Source organism: Morone saxatilis, unplaced genomic scaffold (genome assembly GCF_004916995.1).
Source record: "Morone saxatilis isolate NCDOM2014 unplaced genomic scaffold, NCSU_SB_2.0 Contig16, whole genome shotgun sequence".
NCBI classification, from domain to species: Eukaryota; Metazoa; Chordata; class Actinopteri; family Moronidae; genus Morone; species Morone saxatilis.
The window spans coordinates 25,575,575-25,586,033 of record NW_023339718.1 but is presented as its reverse complement, the minus strand read 5'-3'; the positions used below and the strand labels follow the sequence as shown (position 1 = coordinate 25,586,033).

The window sequence follows — 10,459 nt, the reverse complement described above, 5'->3', positions numbered from 1 at the left end:
AATAATAAAATAATAATAATAATGTTTCTCCTATTGTGTAACTGTTTGAACACTGAACAGGTCATATGAAAATAAAATGCCTATGTGCATTCATATTATTACATACATGCTTGTCGAGGGTATGAAGTTGTCCAGCAGCGTAGTCTGGTTTTGGCTTAATCCCTTTGGTGGCTGCTTCTCGGCTAATATCTCGGCGTGGGGTGTTCTTGCCAAGTGAACACGCAAGTCGTTGTTGTTCCCACCAATTATTTCACATCGGACGGAAGGACAGTTAGCTTACAAACGGCACTCTCTTTGTCCCAGCTTTGTTGTTCTTGCTATCTTTCTTAACTTTGAAGCCAAATGTGCTTCCAAACGTCAGGCTTTAATTGCGGCGGCGTTATCTATCTGAACATCATTTTGAGAAAGTCCTCAGGGCCACTCTCTCTAATACCAGAAGAATACATGGCGCCGCAAGCAGGAGTACGCTCGTTTTCGGCTGCCGGATCTTAAATGGAAGTGGAGGTTACGGTAAGTCGTTACATGTAATCACAACTGCGGTCATAAAAATGCACTGAATAAACTATTCTTAAAAAAAAAATCGATCGTTTGTAGTTTGAAAAATCGATAATTATAATCGGGTCGGGCAAAGTATTGATTAGACTATATTCGCCGTATTCGATATTTTTACCCCATCCCCTACTTAGCAGTGGCGCATGAAAGTTAGTGAAAAAAGGACAGTTTACGAGCCTAGTTTCTTATCAGTGGTTTGGTTTGGTCACGTTCTGGGCTACACTGTAGAAACATGGCGGAAGTTCAACGATGGATGGACTTTCTCTATGAGAAGTGAGGACCAGCTCACCTCTGAGGTAGAATAAAACGGTCTTGTATTTCTGATTCTAATGGTAGCCAAAAACACAATGGATTTTCATATTTTTGCACATGAGTTATTACACTAAAGTGGAAAAACGATACCTATTGTGTGGCTCAGGATGGTAAAATGTGTGTGTGTAATGGTGGGTGAAGAGTGTGGCCATGTAGGTGTACAGCGCAATTGATAAATGTGGTCGAAAAGACTAGAGAAATGGCCGCTATAATATAAGTACAGTCCATTGTACATTGGTAAAGATATTATATTCCATTTCTGCCAATAGATCCTCCTGAATGTTACACACTGGACCTTTTAAGTAAAAGAAGTAAAAGTCCTGGATTCCAAATCTTACTTAAAGATGCTTTAAGCAATATTTATTTGTTAAAATAAGTGTTAAATAGCTCGAAATTCTGACAGCCATCACTGATATAGAGTGTTCAGTAACATAGTCTCCCAGTCCCTCCTTCCTGCTATAAACAGATAATATATTTACTGGTATTTATCATAATATCAATTTCACCTACAGCCCTTTTACATTACATTCCACAGTTGTATTATCAGCAAAATGTAATTAAATGCCTCAAAGGTCCAGTGTGTAACATTTAGGAGGACCTATTGTCAGAAATGGAACATAATATTCATAGGTATGTTTTCATTTATCTATAATCACCTGAAAATAAGAATCACTGTGTTTTTGTTACCTTAGAATGAACTGTTTTTATCTACAGAGGGAGCTGGTCCTCTTCTACAAAGTCTGCCTCATTGAACCACCATGTTTCTACAGCAGCCCAGAACAGACAAACTAAACACTGGCTGTAGATAGGGTCTTCCACATTTTTTTCCAAGTTTCGCAGCCACCATAGTTGGAACAGGCAGATGTAGTAATGGGGTTGTAATCTGCGACTACTATGTGGATGGGTAATTAACAAAATAATTGAATAACAGTAAGTAAACCCAGCCGGAAACACATGTACTGAGACCATTGCAGCAGTTTTTCAGACATAGACATAATACATACTGCCCCATCAATCATGTGCACTAGGCTTGAGTTGCAGTTTAGCAGATAATTTATGCAATGGGAGGAGAAATATGTGCAAATGATTACACATTCCACTGAACTCATGAATATTTAACATTAGCGAGGGCCAGGTTTGTGTCATGTTTGTGCCCATATTGTTAATGGCAACATGTATTTCCCCTCTTGCAGGCCAAACACAGTGATGGTGAATTTCCAGAAGGGAGACAGTGTTGGCCTGAGGCTGGCAGGAGGAAATGATGTTGGCATCTTTATTGCTAGTGTTCAAGAGGGCAGTCCTGCTGAGGAAGAGGGCCTGCGCGTCGGAGACCAAATCCTAAAGGTAGCCAGTCCAGACAGAACTTATTTCCTTACTATTATGTGAACATAAAAAAGCTCAGAGAAGCTGACGTTCAAACTACTATGTGAATGTGAGTGTACAGAAAAATATTATTGTTATATGTTATTTTAATAACAAACAGTCCTAATTATTTTGCACTTTGTTTGTCTCTTAAAGGTGAACAACGTTGATTTTCAAGGTGTAGTGAGAGAAGAAGCAGTGCTCTTCCTGTTGGAGATTCCTAAAGGGGAAGTGGTCACCATCCTCGCCCAGAGCAAACCTGACGGTAAAACATTCCCTCCTGAAAACAAAAGACACAGAAGCATAGTCAGAGTTAGATTTCTCACATTAATTACACATATATTAAAGAACACAATTAAACCAATAACACAACTTTGATTCAACTATAAAATGAACAGCCTGGCATTCGGTACCAACACTAGGCCAAAACCTTTCTAGTCTATTATTATGAACTTTAATGAGCATATTCATGCTCCTCAGAAGATAAACCCTTCCTATTTTATGCCCCCTAGAACATTACTATTGTTAACACAACAAAAACAAACACTCCTTTCTCTTTTCATTGATTTCTTTCTAGTAAAGTTCATCAATACTTACAAACTTACCAACTTCCTATATTATTTATTTTATTTAGTGACAGACTAATAAACTGTAGGTTTGTGGCTTTTTATGGGCTTTTTGACAATAAGAAAAACACAAAATAACATATCCTTCTATCTTTCAAGTGCAGCATGTTTGCATGTCTTAGCCTGAGCCTGTACTTAATGATTTAGCAGTGATGGAATGTGCTGTGACTTGAAATGCTAGAATGACGGAGCAGTCTAGTCTTAAGTGATGAAGTTGTAGGCTTATCAGCAACTTGTGGAGTATACCAGAACATAGTGTACTTAACCACAATGCCCTGCCAGCTGGCACACTCGCACCCCAGGACCATAGTCTCTCTCTCCCCCCATCTCTCTTTCTCTCTCTGATGTTTCCATTTAATGAGGGAGGTACCAGCTTGGTCCCCCAAGGGTTTTAGACCAGATCAGGCTAGTTTTGGTTCAACCAACCGTGACACACATGGACTCACACAGATCCGCTCAAGAACACATCGGATGAGAGAGAGCAACACAAACCGTGTTATGTAATGAGCACATTGGCCCCTTGAGCTTGTGGCTTTGAAAAAAAGGGCTTTGCCATTTTTATTGGAAAAATCTATTTATGAAGCGAAACACATCACACAATGAAGCAAAGCACTGACCTGACATGAACACTGTATGACTCCTGTTGAGAGGACATTTAAGGTTATCAGAGAGTTGGCAGGTCCTCACATAAAAATAGTAGTGGTTGAGATTAGAAAGGTCAGGGTGGTAACTGTATGGTTTGATATGTATAGTAAAGAATTGTGGCTGATTTTCAGGTTAGATTTAAGTAATACCCCTAAATCTACAAATGATCTGCCCAAGGGGAAGAAAAAAATATGACCCAGGACATTACCTTGGGGCACACCCATTGACAGTAAATATAGAGTGTAGTGGACAGAGCGTCCAGGTCTGTGAAGTAATGCCAATGCAAACTGTCTTAAACATGCAGTCTATGTAATGGCCAGCAGGTGACAGCAAAAAAAAGTTGATGATGCTATTTCTCACTTGATTTATTAGCTTGGTAAACTGTTTCCTAATTTATGGTCATAATCGCTAGTTTCAAGTCTTCTTCCATACTGCATGATGTTCCTTTTAGTAAATTATGGTCCAATTTAGAGTAAAATGGATGATAAAGCAGGGTATGCTTTAGGGCGTGGCTACCTTATGATTGACAAGTCATTCTCAGTGAGTCTGCCTGCGCACCACACAAAAATCTAATTAAACTGTCAAACCAGGCAGTGCTGATTATATTTAATTTAAGATTCTGTTCATTGTTTCCTGCTAAGTAAATAGTCTTATTTATCTCTCGGCAAGAGAGTGACAAAGCATATTTTCCATAATGTTGACCTCTTCCTTTAAGGTTTAATTGTGCAACCTGATTTTGTAAAGTTCTTTTTTAATGGATTTACAAATGCTCAACCCAGTCCTGGTAACACGTGGTGGACATTCACAGAACATTTGTTCAATCAGGCTGATGTTTATTGCTACAACTGGTGTTTATATGAAGATTTATTTGCCAGAACACTTTTTAGAGAATTGTTAAAACATGTATGATAGCACAAGAATACACAATTGTACAACAATACACTACTCACATGAGTTTGGTAGTCTTTGAAGGTTCTGAAGGAGCACTCAGATAGAATAAGGTTATACAAGGGGAACCCTTTGTTTTATATATTTTTATTAGTGTGAGTGTGTTATTAAAACTGAATGTGAATCCACAGTGTGTATGAAGCCCTGTATTCGCTGCCAGCCAGCCTTGGCAGCAGTGGACTGTAGCCAGTATGACTGTTGCCTCTGTTCGTCCTTTTGGGTCAGTGCTTTGTCGGACTACACATATCAACTCAGGAAGCCTCACAAGAGCCTGGAGCAGGCTGTAAAGTGTATTTCCATACAACAGTCAGACAAATAAGTGCATTTTGTTTTGATTTTGCAAATAAGACTGGAAATTTTAGCATGGAAGTTCATTCTTGACCTTTGAGAACAGTGCATGTTACAATCTACATTGTAACTTCTACGTACTAGTTCTTTTGAGCTTTCTGCTGCACCTAATGGTCTTTATGTGAACATGAACAGGAAGAAACTCAGTTGTCATCACATAAACCTTAAGTGTGGAACATTGGTACCATGAAGACAAGTAATCATAAATAAAGAGATAGTAAAGGAGGATACCGACATCTGAAAGTATGAGGAAATAGTGCATTTGTTGGGGACTATTTTCAGCAGCGGAATAAATAAATAATCAATAAATAAAATGTAATATTCTTGTAAATATTTTAGGCAGCAGGACAGTGTATGTTGGATTGAGTCAAAAAAAAAAACCACTGTGTGCAACAGTGTGGCTCAGTGTGTTTTTAATAGTTTTTTGCCAACAATGGGGCTCTATGGCACAGGGGAGGAAGGCTTCAGGCTTCAATAGATACACAATACTTGTTAATAAGATACATTCTTTGTTAGTTTGACTGTGCACATGGGATTTGATGACAATAGGAAAAATATCTAATGTCACTAGTATCACTGTCTCTATCACAGTAAATGAAAGAACATAAAGACAGTGACTGCTTCACTGTAGTCTCCTATTCAGTCACAAGAGGAGGTGAACCTTCCCATCTTTATCACAAAGTAAATGAAAAAATATAAACATAGTTATAATTATAAAACACAAGTACAATACAGCCAGTCTATTGTTGTGGTGCTACAGTATCAGTGGGAGAAATCCAACAACTGTGGTGGGACTCCCATTAACTCTTGCATCAAGTACAATAATATGTATGTAAAATGGTCAAAAATAGCCGCTTTGTTTAATTTAGGCAAACCACCCCAAAAGGGGGTGTATTAATAGGTTTAGACAAGTGGAATAATGTAATTTCACTTGCACCCGGAGTATTTTTTTTATGTGTACTGTGATTTTTTTATGTATTAATAAGTTCATGCCATGGTCTGACATAGCTGCTTCAGGGTGCCAGCAGTCCAGCAGTATCAGACAAAAATATGATAACCTCATTCTAATATGTTACTGCTCTTCTGCTGCCTCCCCTCTTCCCATCCTCACTCTTTTTAATTCCTCCTTTTCTTTTTCTCTCACTTTTTTGGCTGTCTAGTCTATAATGATATCTTGGTGTCGGGGCGTGGAGACTCTTTCTTCATCCGGACACACTTTGAGTATGATAAGGAGACTCCTCAGAGCCTGGCATTCAGCCGTGGGGACATCTTCAAGGTGGTGGACACCCTGTATGACGGCAAGCTCGGCAACTGGCTGGCAATACGCGTTGGCAAGGAAAAGCAGCTGCTGGAGAAGGGCATCATCCCCAACAAGAGCAGGTAGGGCGATCAGCTGGTCCTGTGTTAAGGGGCCCATGAATACATGTCCGTCAAAACACTGATTTGCAGTGTGGTCCAGATGGGGTCCTTGGTCTGGACTTGGAGCTCTAGAATATATTAATGAGTATAATATCATGAATTATCACCTCACATACAGTGGAAATGTTTCTCAACCCAGTCTTCGGATAAAAATTCAGCCCCACTGCCAGTACATTTGCAGATTGTGTGAAAGATAAGCAGGTGACAGTTACAGTGTTTACTTGATCTGTATCAAAATTCTGTGGACTGCAGTAAAGGAACTTAAATGGCCCGGATCTCTGAAAAACCTGGTAAGCTTTCAGACAGAGGATCAGATAGGCCTGTTCTGGCCACAGGCCAGCTGCTGGTTATCTTAAAAGACCAGATGTCACATCAGACGTATGTCCAGCCAACCATTATTCCCCTCATCCTTTCACCTCCTCTCTTATCTTTTCCTCCACCATCACTCTCCCGTTTTATCCAGCCTCTTTTTAAATGTCTTATCATTCTCTTCGCTGTCCTCACTGTCATCAGACTGCTCTTCCTCCTCCACATTATGCATGCTGTTTTGTTCCACTTGTCCTCAGAATCTCTCATTAGCAGGCCTATTTTCAATGGCACAAAATGAGGAAGAAATATGCACAGCACTGCTGCACTCCAGTGACATTACACTAATTGGCCCAAGAGGGTTACTGTAATTACAGGTCCACAGCCCAGAGGCTGAGTAAATCACTGGTATGAGACAGCATGTGTCCCAGTTGTATGCTTTAGTATGATTCTTGTGTGTTTTGAGTGTACCATACATTCACACTGTGGGGAAATTAGTGTGTTCTTTAAAATGCCTGCAAGCAGAATTTGTTCAAGCAGTAGCTAAGTAAGATAAAGGCTTTCCAACCGCCTGTCAAGCATGCCTCCCATAGTCCATATAATATCAGATACTCTACCTCCCAACTCGGATTTGAGATGGGTGGACTGAAAATGCCTTACCGATTGTGATCAGGAACCAGATGATGCAAGCTAACCCTAAAACAGAACCACAGACCATGGACCACTTTCTGGGCTGCCCACTTCTAAAACAGTCATACACAAAACCTTGTAGAATACAGCAACAAAGCAAAACACTGTGGAAGATATACTGTATTTTGTGTGTGGACACACTAAGCAATGGTATTGAAATAGTTCCAATGTCCAAGACACATTGTATTTGAGCCTAGACCACATAATATAATGATAAATATGCCAAATCAGAGACACATCCAGATATTCAGACAGTTCAGATCTGCATGTACAGTCTGGTGCTCTACAATGTCTCACAAATGGTTTTACACATGAACATGCGCATGAAAAATGGATGGATTAGTGACAGGTGTATTTATCTTGATAGAGCGGAGCAGATGGCCAGCGTCCAGAGCTCCCATAAAGTTGTTGCGGGCGATCGAGCCGACTTCTGGCGGTTGCGAGGCCAACGTTCTCTGAAGAGGAAGGACTTGAGGAAGAGCAGAGAAAACCTGAGCAGTCAGACCCTCGCCACCCGCTTCCCAGCGTACGAACGAGTGGTGCTCAGGGAAGGTGGGTGGAGTATGTTTATGAAAATGTATTGAGTTACACCTGAAACCTGATGTTTCGTGATAAGGGTTTAGAAAGTATGAATTGTGTTCTTACTGAGTTAAGATTTTTGTTCTGGACTGAGAAAGACAAATGAGTCTGACTTTTTTGTGTAGTGTAGACACACTCTGGAGGCTATGAAACAGTAAAAAATGAATTAGAGCAAAATATTTTGTGATATGATTTTTTAAATTCAAGTATTGACATTGACATCAGGTTCTGGTCAGGTTCTGTTTAAGTTGTTTGACTTTCAGTAGAACAGACTTGAAATCATATCAGTGTGTGTATGTTGATGTCCACAGGTTACAGTATGTAAATGCTGTAAATGTTATAAACTGTGAGCAGCATTGTAACCACATGGTGTCATTGCAGCTGGTTTCCGGCGTCCTGTTGTGCTGTTCGGCGCCATCGCTGATGCTGCTAACGAGAAACTGGCCTCTGAGATGCCCGACCTGTTTGTTATTGCCAGTAAGTGTGTGCCAGCCTCTCTCTGTTCATGTATTTGGATCTCTTCCTACCTTCCTGAGTAGATGTCCTAGTATTGTTTCTGACCTTTCCATGACTTCTGTGTTATTATGTTAGAAACCGAGCCGAAAGACGCCGGCTCTGAGAAGTCCTCAGGAGTGGTTCGATTGAACACCATCCGACAAATCATCGAGCAGGTACCCACACACACACGCACAAACTATCAGTCTATGTCATGTCATGTAGATTTAAAGGATTTTGTCCACCAAATACTATTTGAGATCAAGATCTTTTTCTAAGAGAGACTTGAGAACAAAGGAACACGCAGTAATTTGGTGCTATTTGGTCAGGCTGATGAAGTCCAACATTATGTTATCAACATTAAGAGACAGATTGTTGTCTTTGCACCAGGCCACAAGCTGTTCCACCTTCTCCCGGTATGCTGATTACACCCACCACTTCTGTGTCATCAGCAAACAATTAAGAATATGGTTTGAGCTGGATTTGGCTGAACAGTCATGGGTCAGCAGAGTAAACAGCAGCAGGCCAAGCACACAGCCCTGGGGGGCACCCAGCATGATGGCTCCAGGTGGGACAGGGTACTGTGGAGTGCTAATGATATGCCACTATCTGAGGACTGGAAGCACTTTGTGATAACAAAGGTCCGTGTGGCAGGGTGGTAGTCGTTGAGGCTGGGTACAGCTGATTCATGGCCATTTATGTTGTTCAGTCCTGTAGATTTTCTAGGTTTCGCTTTGGCTAGAGTCCCAGGTTTTCCTCCCGGCATGTTATCTGCAGCTTTAAAGCGGGCATGGAAATATTTCAGCCTGTCAGGAAGGGAGGCATCACTGACATCGGCCTGTGGTGTGGTTTTATAGCCAGTTATGACCTGCATGCCCTGTCACAGAAAGGACTACAGATTTTTTTTGTGCGTTGGCCTGTTTTCATCTCTGATGGTTTGGGAGAGATCAGCTCTTGCTGACCTGAGAGCTGCCTCATCCCCTGATCTGAAGGGATCATCTGTTGTTAAACAACATTTAATTTATTAGCATACCAAAAAAATTACAGCTCCTGTAAAAATGTATCAGCCTGGGTAGTTACATCATCATCATTTGATTTCTCTCTTCATTCCATTATATCCACCAACTATCTCTTCAGAGGTAATTTATTACGTTTTAGCTATAATCTCTGTTGTTGACTTACCTGTTTGGTCATGATGGCGTTGTTTTAAGGTTATATAAGACATTAACATGAGAGCAGACAACTATATGCTATGTAAAGATATAGTGGAGTCATGGGGTCCTGAGCAAAGAATGATTGAGCCCTTTTCACACATATTTTCACATCTAACTCTGTGAATTAAGGGTTTATTTTTACCAAACCAGTTGGTGGTTGTTGGAAAAGTTGTTGGGGTTATGGGAAATGGTATTTATTAAAGGCAGAAATGACATTGTTTTTTGTTCTTATCTGTCTTAAACGTACAATATGTAATTTCTGTTGCTAGGCGGTCAATAACAAAAGACGAAGTTTGAAGTAGCGTGGTATCATGGGATTTGTTGTCTTTACCACCATTACTGTCATAGCAGTCAGTCAGCTTCTCCCGGTTAGGATTTCTTCAGTGTTCATGGTTCAGGGGGAGCCCAATTATCCACAGAGGTCTCCTCAAACAGACCCACTGATTAAAACCGATAATTACTAAATCAAGTACATAATTTCACAACTCTTTCTTTACTTTGTTAATTTGTTACATTTTTTGATGCATTTGCCTTGGGTTACTATCCTATAACTGAATAGCGTTAAAAATCCACCAAGCTAATGTTCGATATTATTTGTAGTCGATGTTAGTATATCTTACATGGGGGTAATTATCCCAAATGTTCCAACAATGTTCAAACTCAGGGAGACAATCATGTCATTGTTATTCAGTAAGGCTGCCGTATCACGGTCGCCTTGGTCAATGTTTTCAGCTTTCTGTTCATGATCCAGAAAGCTTTTTTACATTACATTGGTCCTTTATCCAGCTTAGGTGGGAGCTTTCTAAGTCAGAGAAACAAGGCTGGACGGCTAACGTAAGCAGCAAGCCTTGACTTGCAGCCCCCCGAGGACGGTTCGCTATAGTCTGGGGCCCAGCAGTGTGGGAGAAAGCCAGTAGCATTTTTTAAGGATGGAAACTGCTACAACTATTCAGTGTTTTTAGT

The 10,459-nt window shown here is 40.4% G+C and overlaps 1 protein-coding gene across 2 annotated transcripts in view; it reads left to right on the top strand.

The window, feature by feature from the left end:
* Window positions 1-10,459, top strand: part of LOC118325256 (tight junction protein ZO-2-like) — a 48,646-nt gene that overhangs the window by 25,230 nt on the left and 12,957 nt on the right. For both annotated transcript variants that reach the window (XM_035657855.1, XM_035657856.1), the window contains exons 11-16: window positions 2,058-2,208; window positions 2,383-2,491; window positions 5,954-6,173; window positions 7,576-7,760; window positions 8,169-8,264; window positions 8,379-8,458. In XM_035657855.1, coding sequence (XP_035513748.1) covers window positions 2,058-2,208; window positions 2,383-2,491; window positions 5,954-6,173; window positions 7,576-7,760; window positions 8,169-8,264; window positions 8,379-8,458 — 841 coding nt within the window. The remainder of the gene's footprint in view (window positions 1-2,057; window positions 2,209-2,382; window positions 2,492-5,953; window positions 6,174-7,575; window positions 7,761-8,168; window positions 8,265-8,378; window positions 8,459-10,459) is intronic.